At 41.3% G+C, this 15,791-nt stretch overlaps 4 protein-coding genes across 6 annotated transcripts; 2 read left to right on the forward strand and 2 right to left on the reverse strand.

Annotated features, from left to right (window-relative positions):
• The first annotated feature begins 3,735 nt into the window (after positions 1 to 3,735).
• Positions 3,736 to 6,251, forward strand: LOC105275125 (pre-mRNA-splicing factor CWC25 homolog). Its single transcript, XM_011331781.3, has 6 exons — positions 3,736 to 3,987; positions 4,080 to 4,419; positions 4,669 to 4,829; positions 4,915 to 5,379; positions 5,658 to 5,914; positions 6,074 to 6,251. Exons 1-6 carry the CDS (start codon positions 3,970 to 3,972, stop codon positions 6,186 to 6,188), a joined length of 1,356 nt encoding a protein of 451 aa, XP_011330083.2. The 5' UTR covers positions 3,736 to 3,969; the 3' UTR covers positions 6,189 to 6,251.
• LOC105275114 (probable phosphorylase b kinase regulatory subunit beta) lies at positions 5,906 to 12,375 on the reverse strand. 3 transcript variants are annotated; one of them, XM_011331767.3, is made up of 18 exons: positions 11,922 to 12,318; positions 11,381 to 11,843; positions 10,682 to 11,038; positions 10,416 to 10,613; positions 10,181 to 10,319; positions 9,777 to 10,054; positions 9,480 to 9,494; positions 8,904 to 9,134; positions 8,582 to 8,769; positions 8,338 to 8,453; positions 8,049 to 8,191; positions 7,837 to 7,969; positions 7,608 to 7,750; positions 7,334 to 7,536; positions 7,110 to 7,247; positions 6,793 to 7,033; positions 6,597 to 6,704; positions 5,906 to 6,534 (listed from the first exon to the last, which is right to left on the reverse strand). In XM_011331767.3, exons 1-18 carry the CDS (start codon positions 11,957 to 11,959, stop codon positions 6,355 to 6,357), a joined length of 3,312 nt encoding a protein of 1,103 aa, XP_011330069.1. In that variant the 5' UTR covers positions 11,960 to 12,318; the 3' UTR covers positions 5,906 to 6,354. The 3 variants fall into 3 exon arrangements, with proteins under 3 accessions (XP_011330069.1, XP_011330073.1, XP_019886052.1); XM_011331771.3 differs by lacking the exon at positions 9,480 to 9,494 and having other exon boundaries at positions 6,355 to 6,534; positions 11,922 to 12,325; XM_020030493.2 differs by lacking the exons at positions 5,906 to 6,534; positions 6,597 to 6,704; positions 6,793 to 7,033; ... (5 more) ...; positions 8,338 to 8,453; positions 8,582 to 8,769 and having other exon boundaries at positions 8,917 to 9,091; positions 11,922 to 12,375.
• A 202-nt stretch (positions 12,376 to 12,577) lies between these two features.
• LOC105275153 (TM2 domain-containing protein CG11103) lies at positions 12,578 to 13,686 on the forward strand. The gene is made up of 3 exons (XM_011331814.3): positions 12,578 to 12,792; positions 12,866 to 12,953; positions 13,158 to 13,686. Exons 1-3 carry the CDS (start codon positions 12,650 to 12,652, stop codon positions 13,485 to 13,487), a joined length of 561 nt encoding a protein of 186 aa, XP_011330116.1. The 5' UTR covers positions 12,578 to 12,649; the 3' UTR covers positions 13,488 to 13,686.
• LOC105275144 (translation initiation factor eIF-2B subunit beta) lies at positions 13,621 to 15,745 on the reverse strand. Its single transcript, XM_011331803.3, has 6 exons — positions 15,290 to 15,745; positions 15,130 to 15,216; positions 14,730 to 15,008; positions 14,352 to 14,508; positions 13,884 to 14,278; positions 13,621 to 13,764 (listed from the first exon to the last, which is right to left on the reverse strand). The coding sequence occupies exons 1-6, from the start codon at positions 15,355 to 15,357 to the stop codon at positions 13,692 to 13,694; spliced, it is 1,059 nt and encodes a 352-aa protein (XP_011330105.1). The 5' UTR covers positions 15,358 to 15,745; the 3' UTR covers positions 13,621 to 13,691.
• Between the last annotated feature and the right edge of the window lie 46 nt (positions 15,746 to 15,791).

The raw sequence follows: 15,791 nt of genomic DNA on the forward strand, positions 1-15,791 counted from the left end.
TCTACGAGGGAGAAGAAAACGGAAACAGCGAAGGGAAGAGGTGACGAACGACGAGAAGTGGAAAGGGAAAATAAGTGCACCAAACAATTTTATATCTCTGTGATAAGAACTCCATAGTACCAGAGTATTGAGCGGAGCCGAGCCCACTGCCAGTACAAGCGTATATGTGCACATGCATGCTAGTGTGTAACGTGTGTGTGTGTGGCGCGCGCGCGTGCGCGCGTATGTGTGTGTGTGTAACTACAGTACTGTATGACAATGACAATATCTTAACACGGTGGAACTCCGTTTGACAGGAGGATCTCCAAAATCCCGCAAACTCGTTCGCTCCCGTTAAACTCTACGACGAAACCCGCGCAACTCCGCAAAACCCGGAAACGTAGAACGCGTATTCCGGACTTTAGGCAAATCTCAGATTCATTTTCGACAAAGCGCGTCGCGTTTCCGCCTCTCGCAAATCTCGCGAGGCTTCTTCAGTTCCATGAAATTCTGTATTTTTCCTATCCTCTCTCTCTCTCTCTCTCTCTCTCTCTCTATAAAAAAATTCTGTTTTTCTAATAATAATTAATATTCGTGCGTTTTATATATTCCGCTTGACCCCGCTGGATCTCAGTTCCCGCGACGGACTATTATTTAATTATTGAATTCCGTATTTACTGCGGTGCACTCGAACTGACTAACTAACAAACGGAGTTCCGCCACGGACGATGATAATAATAATAAAAAAAAAGAAAAAAAAACACTCGGCTGCTCGCAACGCCTGGCTACCGTTATAACACGTGCGTGTACATATATATGCGTTCGTCTAACTTCTCATAAACAATAACGAGTAGTTGTAACTTGTACCGTGTATACATTTGTATTCGCAATTGAGAGCGCACCGCGCGGTCCATCTTCGTTAACTCTTTGACACTTTTAGCGTCGCCGACGAACAGTGCAATCGTAATTTTAAGATCAATCTGTCACGGGTCGCGCTCTGCGAGCTTTAGGCGACTTTTAGGAACGATTTAGGAACGATTTGAAAGAGAAATACTTGTATCAGCTCTTATCTCGTATTTAATCTCGTGGTTGCAGTTTCTTGTAATTTCGGATACTAACGGAAGTTGAGGACTTATGCGAATATAATTGACTATGAAAGTTTCGAAATTCTAATGTTGAAGATTCCAGATGATTGTTATGATGGACGTAGGCCGCGCGGTGTAACGCAAAACGAGCGTTAGTTATTAAGTATTATATTAATGAGAAAGGAAGTGTAGCACGTAATAACTATTACTAGTATATAACTATCATTATCATTATCATTATCATTATTATTATTATTATTATTATTATCATCATCATCATCATGATCATTATCATCTCATCATTATTACGATTATTGATTATTATTCTTGTCATTATTAATTTTATTGTCATATTAATATTATTAATTATTATATTGTTAAGCCGTGCAGGCCGGCGAGACAAAAATGATCCCGTTCCAGCTGGCGTGTGGAACTGATTTATACATATAAAGGTATCGTTTTTTATAAAGGAGAAAAGAAAAATACGGAAACAGAGAATACCATTTCGCTGCGCATTTTCCATTTCACTGCATTTGTTATCAGGATCTTCATCTGAGAATCCTCTTTCTCGCGAGAAATCGTACGAGAGCAACCTATTTCGAAGTACAAGTACGAGGGCCCTTTTTTAATTTTAGAACGTTGTGAAAGTTGTACAAAAATTTATTATTGTTTTTGTATTTATAAAATTTAATATAAATGAATAAAAAAAAAGACAACGCAGTTTCCGAGCTTGTGACTGCCCCTTCGCATATATATCTCTCGCCCGGTGGTTTATTTTATTGTTATTTGCAAATTAGAACGAGTCAACACAGTGGCGTGCAAAGATCAATACAGCGAGTAAGAATTATATGAGACATAATTAGTAAACTTGAAAAATGCATTCACATCTCCGACTTTACGTGATGCAAGTGCATCCCTGTGCAACGTGCAATGTGCATTGCGGGCATCGAGCTTACCTCTTTCCACACCGAGAGATTCGCGCGTCGCAAGCGCACGTAGACGAATACCTTTTTGCAGGAGATATAAATAAATTTTTATTGTATTCGAGTTATAATCGTGCATATTATATTTCAATACGCGCGCAGTATTCTATTCAGAAGTTTCGCACCTTTTATATAAAGGTCTGACTTGTCTAAGGGATTAATCATAAGCTTAAAATTAAGTAACAACTCGTGCTCGATAAATAAATTAATCAGTAACATTATGCGACACCATATAAAAAGCTTACGCAAATATTGGGTCGTCCGGAAAGTTCGTGCCGATTTTTAATAGATGGCGTTGGAACATGTCTGAATATATCAATGTTATTGAAAACATACGATTTATATACATATGCTTAAAGGTGACATTTCAACGCATCTTTAGGAAAACAGTTGTTTCAGATAAATTGATTCGTGTCAGTTTTGTACTCTTTTGAAAATGGAAGAAAACAAAGAACATTTTAGACACTTGATGCTTTTCTATTACCGGAAAGGCAAAAATGCCTCACAAGCAACAAATTCGATATGTTCTGTTTACGGAGAAGGCGCTGAAAGAACCGTACGTAAGTGGTTCGCTAAGTTTAGAGCTGGTGATTTTAACCTTAAAGACCAAGAACGCTCGGGCAGACCCTCTACTACTGATGATGACCAAATCAAGACACTAATCGAGAATAACCCACGCTACACGACACGTGAATTAGCAGAGATACTGAAAATATCGAAAACCACTGTCCACGATCATGTAGTGAAGCTTGGTTACGTAAGTCGCTATGATGTATGGGTTCCGCATAATTTGGCCGAAAAAATTTAATGGATCGAATTTCCATCTGCGACTCGCTGTACAAGCGCAACGAAAACGTACCATTTTTTAAGCAATTAGTGACGGGTGACGAAAAATGGATCATTTACAACAATGTAGAACGAAAAAGATCCTGGGGTAAGCGAAATGAACTAGCATTAACCACTCCGAAAGCCGGCCTTCATCCAAAAAAAGTCATGCTCTGTGTCTGGTGGGATTGGAAAGGAATCCTATATTATGAGCTCCTACCACACAACCAAACGATAAATGCAGATAAGTACTGCTCGCAACTGGACGAATTAATGACAGCGATTCAGGAAAAACGTCCAGAATTAGCTAATAGGAAGGGCGTCGTGTTCCATCAGGACAATGCCAGACCTCATGTTTCTTTGACTACCCGACAAAAATTGTTGAAGTTTGGCTGGGATGTGCCACCTCACCCACCGTATTCCCCAGACATTGCACCTTCAGACTTTCACTTATTTAGGTCTGTGCAAAATTCTCTTAGCGGCAAGAACTTCAACTCTTTGATCGACATAAAAAACCACCTTGAGGAGTTTTTCGCCGAGAAACCTAAGAAGTTCTGGGAGAATGGAATCTTCCAGTTGCGTGAAAGATGGACAAAGGTTGTGAAACAAAACGGTGCATACATAAGTCAATAAATATTTATCGACATAAAAAAATGTTGCCTTTGAATTTTCCTTCAAAATCGGCACGAACTTTCCGGACGACCCAATATTTTAGCTTACCTAATAAGGTTTTAGAAAATAAACCGCGTCTGATCCGCCGTTGAGTCGATCTCGTATTACTACCGCATTTTCCGCCGAAGACAGTGGAGACCCTCAGCGAAGCTTTAGAAACTATCGCGGCAAACGTGGTGCCACCTGTTGGAACTAATTCTGTACCTCTGCAACGAGTCAGTTCTGAGAGGAAATGCTACGCAGCTTCACCATCTTGATCAAGTGCTGCTAATCAGCTGAAAGTACAGTGTTTGTTATGGGCATTGCAAAAAAATAAACAGTTTATTCGGCGTTTAGATGAAGAAGAGACGTAAGTGCTGAGTGTTTGAAGCAACTAATCTAAAAGAGCGAAAAGAAGCATATATTAGCATCGTATTAAAGGCAAAATGGGGGGAGGAGACTTGGTAAGTTTGCGATAATTTATCACAAAGTAATGCAAAATTAGAAACGTATTTTCGCGTCCCTTTTAATTGACACACACGAATTCTCTTTACAGAATTTGAAAAAATCGTGGCATCCGTCTACCATGAAGAACATGGAGAAGGTGTGGAAGGCGGAGCAGCAAAATGATCAAGAGAACAAGAGGATAGCCGAGCTGAAGAGGGAGATTGAGATGGAGAAGGATCGGGAGGACATGACGAGGTACGCGATGGAGCAAGGCGTGATAGGCAAGAAGGATGAGAAGAAGCTCGACTGGATGTACAAGGGACCGAATCAGATGGTCAATAGGGAGGACTACTTGCTGGGTAAGCCGGTCGACAAAAATTTCGAGCAAATGCAACAGGCAGAAAAGGATGCGGAGCTGAACAGAGCACCGAAAAATCATGTTGAGTACGGTAAGTTTATCCGTATAGAAATTATCCTCATTTATGCCTGGTTCTACCAACGTCGCTTGACTTTAGCCATAGTAGTTTAACTCACTTTTCGCCTCTTTCTAACTACCCGCCTTAGAAAGAGACAGAGAGTGAGTTAAACTGTGGTGAAAATCAAGTGGCGTTGGTGGAACCAGGCCTCATGCATGTAGAATATTATAATTGAGACGAGAGAAATTTTATGATTGTGATATGGTCTTCGTTTCTTTCTAGAATGCATTCCACCCTCATTGCGTTTCTTTTCCGGTAACGAGCAGGTCGATCTGGCCAGAAAGATGCAAGAGGATCCCCTGTACGCTATAAAAAAGAAAGAAATGGAGGCGAAAAATCAGCTCCTAAAAAATCCTGTCAAGCTGAAGCAAATCAAAGAATTGGTGAGTGAGTGCTGCGGTATTTAACATAATCTTACTTTTGTTCATGTTAAATGTTTAGGTATATATGTACGTGTGTAATTTACAGCTGGAACAGCACTCACGCAAGGATAAGAGTGAGAAGAAGAAGAAGAAATCGAAGCACAAGGACGATAGTGACGATGAGGCTAAATTGGACATGTTGTTAGCTACTAAGCTTAAACAACTGAAAGACGATATGAGTGAAAAATATTTGCTGAAATCGATGAAAAAGTTAAAGCATAAACGAAGAAAGAAGTCAAAGAAGCACAGTCGCAGTTCCGATAGTGAATCCGATAGCAGTGACGACGATACTTCTGCTAAGAAGAGGGGCAGCAAGAAGGAAGATAGGAAAAGAAAAGCAAGCGAAGACAGAAACGCGGAATACGAGAGGAGCAAAAGACATAAGAAGGAATATAGCAGGGATCATAAGCAGCATCGATATGAAGATGATGATCGGCAAAAGGATCGATCAAGAAGTAGGAATAGGTGTAACAATGAAAGGAGATACCCTGCGGAGAAGCAGAGCGTTGCAGTAAGTAATAAGTAATCAAATTCTGTAAAGCGATTTTGTGTGTGTCGATTGAAAAGGACGCGAAAGTGCGTTACCTAGTTTTGCATTTTATGATAAATTCTTGATAAATTATAATTTTAATAAATATAATTTTAATAAAACAATCTTGATTTACGCACGTTAACTGAAGACCCTTTAAAGCTGTCCAAAAAAAGAAAATGTCTTAATTATTAAATACGTTCGCGTTACAATATAATTTCAGAATTTAAATTTAAATTAAAATCTTCGACCGTTCGCAGACCTCCAACAATACGAAAACGTCGTCCAGTAAATCTACTTCAGACGACGGTTATAAATTCAAAGACAGAAGGGAAGAAAAATGGAGATCGAAACCGAGATCGAGTTTTACCGAAGAGGAGAAAGAACGGCGACGGCAGGAAATGATGGCAAACGCGGTGTGGCGCGACAAAGAGAGAGAAAAGACTCTCCAGACGTACCGGCAGGAAGAGAAGTGGGAAGCGCAGAATAATAAATCGTACAACAAGGATTTTATCAGGTACATCATCGGACACATTTTGTTCTCCCAAACCGTGTACATGTTTCTTCACGAGTACAAGAGTGTCGGAAATTTTGTAATCGATTATTATTAAATTTTGTCAATCGATCATTAATTATAAATCAATTATTAATTCGAAAAAAACCGGATTTTTTTTAGGAAACAGTTGGTTGCCGCGACAGAGATGGGCAGCGTTGCGTCCAGGATCAAAGCCAATATCAACAACATACAACGTTCTGGTCGCGCGATGGATACGAATTTCGCGAAGAGATGATTTCTTGTAATCTCAATTGTAACATTATTGCATGTATTATAGTAACGATGAAGCTATTACATTTTGCATGTACATGAGTTATATCGCACATACCTACATACATCCCCTTGCTAATGCTCGACAACAATCTGCCGTGTTTGGCATCGCCGTTAAGCGACTCGTGTCGTTACGTGATTTTGCACATTTCGCGAGACGATTCGACGACGTCGCTGGGATCCACTATGGTCGTCATACAGCCGCCAGTGAGGACGTTGTTGACCACTGCTCGGGCGAGGTACCCGGTAGTTATCGAGTAGTGAGCGGAGAAGAATGACGACTTGTCGCTGACATTTACCAAATTGTGATCCTGCGGAGGCAACGAAGTTTTCAGAAACGAAGATTAATATGGTGTGTGCATGTGCACGTTACCTTGCAGTACATGACAAAACTATCTTCCACGAGCTGCTGGAGGTCTAGCTGCTTCTGGAAGCTCAGTTCCGGATTTCGGAGCAGGATGGTCGACACGATACTCAGAAGCTGCAATCATACAGTTGCAGTTGAGCGTTTCTTCTTCTTTTTTTTTAATGAAACATGAGTATCAACTATTGTGTCTGAAATCGCTTGCCTCAACTACGATCTGACGGTACTCCGGTAGCTCTATGTAATGAAGCAGAGATTCCACGAGAAGAGCGAACGTGAGCTCGGATCGGGTCATGCTGGACACGGTGGGCTGTTGAGGCAACTCCTTTCCATTGACCACGATACCGCCTGGACAGCGCACCAAGACTTCCCAGACTTGATTGTAGAAGTGCGCGGGCACTCTGCACAAACAGCCCTCGATCTTCCGGCGACCAAGCACTGTCAAGCTGTCAGCAACGCAGCAAATCTTAGTCAATCAGTCGAATCTCTACCAAAGTCTCTTAACTTTGTTAACCGACATACTTCTCCGCGTGCGCCCACTCTTTGACGGTCAATATCTTGATGAGAAACCGCCGGACCTCGTACGGACTGTAATCTTCAATCGGCTTGGCATCCTTCACGAACATCTGCAGGTAAAGCTTCATCGCCTCCAGAACCCACCTAGACGTGCGAACAAAAGCGAGTGAGCGTTATCGCGTGGCAATTATCAGACTTGCAGACCTACGCCGAGGAGAACGACACGCTACCCGATACGTATTTTCAGTATGCCCTTGAACATCTCCGGATTGGTGCCGATAAGTCGACCGCAGTACAGCAGGATCTCCTGCTGCAGCACGGCCTGCACCGTGTTGTGCGGCTGTATTGTGGAGTACATCACTGACTGTATCTCCGCCGGCGTCATCGGCTTGTCAAATACCGTTTCTTCCTGCCCGATTACTCCCACTGCGATCTAACATGAATAATCAGTTTCGAAACACCGAATTCAAAATCGGGCCTGCCTAGACCGAGGGTCGCCAGTACCTGTTTTCCCTTGACCAACACACCCGTGATGAAAGGGCTGATGCTGTCCACCGTGTGATTCAACAAGCTGCTGCAGTAACGCACGGCCATCCAGAATCGCAAGGATCCAGCTTGCTGGTACAACGATCTCAGATTATCGCGCACTGAGGAAGAATAAAAAAATCGCGCGTTTGGACGAAGTTCTTTCCGCGGGTTCAAGTAGGCAAGTGGAAGCAGAAATGTCATATACCTGTCACTCCATTAATCTCGTAATTAATTCCTTCTCGTTTCATCAGGACGCCGTACAACTGGCACTTGGCATACAAGCCGACGCTGTTGCGAAGTTCGTTCAATATGTTACCCAGGGGCTCGTTTATCATGTGCTGAAAAATGGATGACACTATCGGTTAAGGATACCTTCATTCGCTCAGGAATTTATGCGCGAATTTAACGGTTCCGTACAGTATAGTCTCTGATATCTTCGGCGTAGGCGAAAGCTCTGGGCACGTCCGTGAGACTTTGATAGCCGATGTAATCGTGTTGCAGTTGTTTGAACTGCGTGAGGTCCAGATCTGTTTCCATCGTGTTTATGAAGTCCAAATGCTCTGTGTAATTAAAATGAATTAATTACAATATATAAAAATATAAAATGGCGCAAGAATGTTCTTATGATCAATCTCAAGTTTTAGTAAGAAGAATAATGAAAATTAAAATTGTTAGGTTCGAGTAATTATTCGCGAGTATACGTTACCGATGCAAGAGGACGAAATCAGATTTTGCAGCCGGCCGATGCGCACCTTCGTTTTATCGCAGTAGCCTTTCTTCAACATCGCGAAGAGATCTAACATCTTCTTGAATTGCGGATCCCTAGACACATTTTTGCACATATTTTTAATAAAATTTTTAATAAAATAAATACATTTTTAAGTATTTTTAGAAAACGCTTTTTTTAAGTATTTACAGTCCATTCGCGCAACACATTTATGCAAATTTACCGCATGTGTTCCTCCCGTATCAAGAGACACACAGTGGGTCGGCCGGAGAGACGCCAGTATTTGCCCACGAACTGCAACTCCGTCTTGATATCGTCGATCAGCAGGGCCATGTCTCTGTACAAGTAGAACTCGGACACTTCGAAGATCAGGGGATAACAGAGAACAGTCATACCGCAGACTCTGTATACCTGTCCGGGCAAAAGAATTCATCAACCATTTTTTAATGTTACATCTCATTAAATCGATGTCTTGAAAGAAGCTATTAATAGTTTTCATCATGGAAAAGATCAAGAAGATAAAGAAAAAGCGAGAAATATTCTACCTTGCTTGTACCTAGAGACCCTATAGGTCGCGCGGGTCGCCCTTGGAGATCAAACTTTTTGTTCACGCCTAGCTTCTGGTAAACCTTCACCAACTGGGTAGACGACAGGATCTGAACGGGCTCGACCTCGTGCGGCGTCTGCGTCTGGATGCCGTAAGTGGCCATCATGGCTTGCAGCCGCATGGATTCTGCGATCAGGACTATTTGTACTACCAGATCGGTATGGGTGCCCTGAGAGCAAAGTGCGGTAGCGTTCATGAATTGTGTAGTGTCCCGCTTTTGAAATTGTACAATGATAAAGAGTTATTTAAATGTGTACTTCAATACTGGCATACATGTGTAGCCCTGTGTAAAACTGACTTGATAAATACGAGATAAGCCAGAAATTTCAAGTAAGAAGAATAAGAAGAAATATCGAGCTTCTTTATTTTATTATCGCATGCTTCCTCTGCAAAAATGTGACATTGAAAAGTAACAAATGCGCGAGCAGCACTTCTTAAAAAAAAACATGCAAAGGCAAAACAAGTAGCAACCATGTTACACTACAACAGGCAATATAATTATTTAATTACTTACAATGCTGGGTTTTGCCTGTGCGAAACATAACATAAAAAATTATTAACGTTTCATCCTAACTCATAAATAAATCAACTATCATTAGTCAAATGTTCTTCAAAATCGCTGTGAGTACGTGCAGTTTATTTTCATTAATATATGCATCGTGCAATTTTCAAAGGACGACAATTTTTCTAAGTTAAATTAAATAGATCAGTTTCAAGTACCAGAAAACTCTCTCTGACTATTCAAACAAGAATGATCGATTAATAACTTAAAAATGATTTAAGATGTAAAACGAATCTCGAGTTTTCTTACCTGGAAAGCGGAGTATCTTCCCGCTCGCCTGGGCCGGTTGTACGACGGCAGGTATCGACGGATCGGATCGAGTTCGTTGATATGCAGGAGGCCGGCAGTGAGCAGCTGCGCGATTACGAATATAGCTTGATTCCACAAGCACATCGGCGCAGCCTCTTGATCCGTAGCTCTCTGGCCTCTCCCTTCGTCGCTGGGTAACCGATAAGCGCTGCACGGTTCGTTTCTCTCGGTCTCCAGATTCTCCATGGGTACGTAGTAGTACATGGGAATCACCGGATCTGTCGCGCGGAATAAATCATTAATTATGCCAAGTACAAAATTATTGGCTCGCAATATTGTGCAATCATTGAAGACGATTTACAGATTCATCATCAGAATAAAATTAAAATATTGCTTGTCGCTACCTCCATTCAGATCCTTGTGCACTCTCGCTTTCAGTAAATTTTGATACTCCTCCACCTGTTCCGGCAAGCTCTTGAACACGCCGTCTATTATCATGAGGATGTAAAAAAGTGGCCACTCGCTCTCGACACTGTCAAAGTCCTGTCGAGAAAACGTGAGTTACTCGATTGACGAAACTGACGAATTCGCCAATTCCTCTGCAATAGTCTACAATAAAATTGGCGCAAGTTTCGAGACCTTGATCTCCCCGGCCTTGTAATACCGTCGCTGCTTGTCCTCCAACACCGTTTTATAGCCGTCCCTTCCAAATCGCTTAAAGCCGTAGTTGCCTTTTAATCTGTGGACAATATTCGCTTTCGTCTCATTGTATAGCATGTCCTCGTGAGTGGCGAAGGCGGGGAAGGATATCGTCGGTAGCAGTGCCGCGTCTACGCTCTGTGGATCGTCATCTTCAATTAGAAATTCATCTGAGGCTCGCTGTATGATTGGCAGATCGCGCTCACCTTCGAACTCGATTCCCTCGGCAGCATCGTCTCGAAGATACTGCGGTTACGATTGTGCGCGTCGATGTCCACGTATATCACCGACCAGGACGCGCCCTTCTCCCCGAACAAGTTGCAGCCGTTGATCGCCTCCAACGCGCTCTTCGCGATTCCGATGGAGCTAGCGTGTATCTCGGGTGTCCCGTCGTTGTACCGGCTCCCGCGCTCCCACATGCCGTAATCGGGCGTGCGATACGCCCTCTCGACGTAATAGACAAGATTTTGCACGAAGGCCACCTCGTCTTGCGTGTAGATGATTTGTAATCCAGAGGAAATCATTTGTACGAGGAATATTAGGTAGAAAGACACGACGTCGATCTAAGTCAGGAATAACAAAATATGAGTAATATTAGCATATTTATATAGTCGCATTGTACTGTATTCCATATTTTTATATATTAGGTGTATGCACAATTATTTCATATATTTTTATATTAGGTGTATGCAAAAATTTTAGCCTTTTTTCAGCGCTCTGGTATTATTATTTCAAATAAATATCAAAAAATAAATATCAAATATAAATTGCAAAGAAATTCTAGCTTTTTTGAAGAGTTTCTGAAGAGTTGGCATCAAAGTATATAAAATGTATATTTAACATTTCTTGTACATAATATTAATACCTTGTAGAAATATAGAAATACAGGAATTACTATTACTCACTTGCAGATGATGGTAATCGGCATCCTTGAAGATCTCATCACCAGTATGCAAGTGAAATTTACAGTGCAACGCATAGCGGTCGCACTGATTCTTCTTGAAGAGTTCTATCCTGGAAGACTGCTTCATCCAGCATTCCAGGATACCTCGCATACACTTGATCGCGGACTGCCCGAGCTCGTACGACTTCCCACGATCGTCGTCTATGCGTCTATACGCCTGGTACAGGCTCCATATTGCGGCGGCACAGTAGATGCTCTCACGCACGCTGCCGACCTTCCGGTCCGTCGAAATCTGTGGGAACAGACCGGTTATGCAGCTCTGATAGCGTAATAATTGTCTCTTAACAATTCCGTAGTAAATGTCCAGTTGTCTGACGGTGTCCTCGTAATTGGATATCTTGAGGAACATGTCAGCGTCTATGTCTATCACGCTGCCCTGCCGCATGTTCCTGATCTGCGAGACCCTGTGTAAATGTAAACATTGATGATTACATCGATTGCTTTTCGTAAAATGATCTCGTTTAATGCGACAAATTGCAAACCTCTTTGCGCCCGGTGGTGTCATCAATAAAGTAGCCATCTCGAAATGCGCGAGCTATTTTTGGTTCAATGATAGACAAGGACTTGCAAATTCGACATCAACAGTAAATTAAATACCTCCCTAATTTCTAAGATAATTGAACTAGCATGCGTCGCATTTAATATTCGTTCGGATGTTAGTACGTCGGATGATAAATGTCAAACAATTTAATTGACGGACGAGTCATTTTCTTTGCCAAACTCAACTTGAGCTCCTCGGTTCAGACACACGTCAGCTGAACGATGGCCAAATGATTACAAAAATCAGCTGATCCGGTATAAAGATATAACTAGCATAGATAATAAAATACGAGAAAATTGTGAGAGGTCTAACTCAAGATAGTGAAGTTGATTGGTTCATATTAGTTCGAAACTGACAAATGGCGTAATTTTTTAGTAATTTTTTACTTCACGATTTTTGCTTCTAAAATACTTCAATCTATGAAATTTAAAATATATTCCAAATAACGAGATTTTTCATTTTTGCTGCCAATGAAATGGAAAAACCGCGAAATTTTGCGAGCCTCAAAAATGGATGCAATTAGCGCCACGAATCAGCATTTCTCCGAAAGTTACTAGATTGTCGGCACGCTCTCTCTCTCTCTCTCTCTCTCTCTCTCTAGTTTCTAAAAATAGAAAGCATTCTTTTGTGTATGTACCGTCGCCTGTCAAAAATGTCAAGCACGGCAAAATGAGGTTATATCTTATCCTAATGATAATTATCTGCTTCACATGGAATCGGGGCAAATGTTCGTCGCACGCTGGCGCAAACAAGAGCGCCGATCAACAATTGGAGTACAAACCCGAGGGCCCACTTGTGCTGTGCAAATTTTTGTATGTATTCGAATAGGTTAGTTCTGTTCTAACGTCTTGAGGTAACGAGACCAAACACACGATCATCTTTCAGGCCTAAAGAATTTATAGAGTGCGAAGAGCCAATTGATCACAAGGGAAATAAGACTGCCAAGGAGGAGACGGGTTTCGGTTGCGTCAAGGTATACGTATCTGAATTTCGGCATCCTAAGTGTGCAAATTGATTCACTACTTTATTTTGAAGAAATCGAGCTTTTATTTACTCCCTTTTCTCGAGAGAGGATTCACCAGCTGCCCGATAAATATCATATAGATCTATTACATAAATATAAATGCTGCATTTGTGAATTGTGAGTACGAGAAATTTAAGTCGGAGTGTTTTCTAGTTTGGAGGCTCCCGCTACGAAGATGTGGAGAAAACCAAGGTGTCCTGCACAGTATTGCCAGACATTGAGTGTTTTGGACCAAGGTCATTCTTTCGCGAAGGAGTGCCGTGTATAAAATACAGCGACCATTACTTCGCGACGACTCTCTTGTACAGCATCTTACTGGGTTTCCTTGGCATGGATCGCTTCTGTCTCGGGCAAACTGGGACGGCAGTTGGCAAGCTACTGACGCTGGGTGGTATGGGCGTGTGGTGGATAGTCGACGTGATCCTCCTAGTAACCAATTCCCTGCAACCTGAGGATGGCAGCAATTGGAATCCATATGTATAGCACCTCAACTTCCGGAAAAGAAATGATAATTTTTTGTATATATAACTCATAGTTTATAATTAAGTTGTAAATTATTCTAATGTGGTAATGAATCTGTGTGTGTCAATGTTGCGAATTCTCTTTAACGTTGTTAAGAATGAGTCAACTTGTATTTATTTAAAAAGTGTACTATACAGAAATAATACAAACAATTTACACAGAACTCTATAATTCGTAATCGTCAGGATGGTACAATTCGCTGAGCAATCTGTATACGTAGGACGGCGCATTTCCACCTCTGGAAAAAAGAAGTAAATACATTATTATTTCTGAGCAAGCATATATATATATACACACACACACACACACACATATATATAGTGTCTACATTTATAATTAATATTTCACTCGTCTTACGTGTTTGTAATAAATAGCGTAACGAGCTCCGGTGGCACGTAGTCGAATAAAGGATTGTAAGCCTGTATTCTCTCCACTACGGGCGCATTAGCACTATCGATCACATCCTGCATCGGCGAGATGAGGCAATTGAAGTCGTCATGCTTATGAGACCTATGATAAAGCGGCGAAAGCTTGTAAAGAGGTAGCAGAACCATCACCGGAACGGAATAGTGCCTGGCCGCTTGCGCGACGTTGTACGTCCCCGAGATAGCCCTGAGTCCACCGTTTGCCATGACGGTTTGAGTGCCGATTATGACCTTGTTGACGCGCGACATCATCGCAAAGATTGCTGCGTCGGAGATCAAGGTCGTCTTGATCTTCACCTTAGCCAGATTCGTTACCATGTTGTGGCCCTATAATCGTTTAATCTTATAAATTAAGTAATCTGCGAATCTCTCTTGACAAAATCAAACTCTATATACTCACGGTCAACGAAGGTCCACCTTCGACTACTATGACTTCAAAGGCTCTCGTCTCAGCAGCCTTCTTAAAAAATTCCTCCACCAACTGAGAACTGCCAAAAGTCATTATGATCTCGTCTGAGTGTATGTGCTCCGAAGCTTGCTGAGTGATGTTTTGCGAGCTGAAAATGCACATAATGGGTACGTTTACGAAACTCAACAATTGCGCAACTGTTGAGTGAGCGTTTAATATAAGTGATTCTTGCCTTTAGATCCTCGCTGGAGAACTAATTATATTAAACGCTCACTCAACAGTTGCGCAACTGTTGAGTTTCGTGAACGTACCCATTTTTTCATTAGACATAAAAAAATGTGACAGAAATAATTACTAAAAAAAACTGACCATGTCTCCAACTCGGCCTCAAATTCATTAACATGCTCGATGAGGGAAGACTTGAGGGAAGGTACCAAGACATTGAAATCTATCTGTTGATCACCCTCGGTGACGATCTTGTGCAGGGACTCCTGAGGGTCCGTCTCCTCTGTCTTATTTTTTAATTCCGAAGTGTACTCCTCCCTGATAATCTGCAATATTCTTCTCACCATATTTCCAATGCAAGCTTGAAGAGGGAGCACTTCAATCAAGTACTTCCCATTCCACGTAATGATATCCATTAAATCCCTGTGAGAATTACAAATACAAGTTAGTGAAACTCAATGCATGTTTACATCAAGTAGAGACATTAACATATGTTGCGAAATAACTGGCGGTTATTGCAACAGCCGGAAAGGAAGCTCCATACTTTGCTGTGGTCCATTCTGTATTGTCGATGATGTCCTTCAGCGTGGAAATAGTAGCCACCACAATACTATGTGTGTCTTTAATCTCTCTACAATTAAAAAAAAGGACTTAGTGCTTCTTCTCCTATTTGAGGTTCGATGTTTAATGGATTTTCCTCTTACCCATGACAAATGTCATTTCTCAGTTTTAACACGCTTCCGTGAAGATTCTCCGACATTACTCCGACCATTTTCTATTGCACTTGAGAATTTAGTTTGTTAATTGTCTGTATTTATTTATACTGCTGTCGCTGTTTCTTGTCCACTGATTACACAACACGTATGTACATGTGATGTAACGCAATGTAATGTTAATTAGGTAATGTTAACTATATAATAATGTTAACCACGTGATAAAGTAAAAATTAATTACGAGTTTTTCTTTCATTTTCTTCTTGCTTATTAGCTTATGAGACAATTCAAAGAAAAGGTCTATGTTATTTCGTGTATCTCGTACGGATAAAATAAAATTACGACGATTTGTAATAAAACTCGTACAACTTGAAACTGCTTTTATGATAACGACTACTGTCCTCAAGCAATGAGTAATAAAGACAGAATGAACATGGCCTAGTACCCTGTGCGCCTAGAAGTTAGCAACATAGGGAATTATAGCAGTCATATC

Source organism: Ooceraea biroi, chromosome 4, assembly GCF_003672135.1.
Source record: "Ooceraea biroi isolate clonal line C1 chromosome 4, Obir_v5.4, whole genome shotgun sequence".
NCBI lineage: Eukaryota > Metazoa > Arthropoda > Insecta > Hymenoptera > Formicidae > Ooceraea > Ooceraea biroi.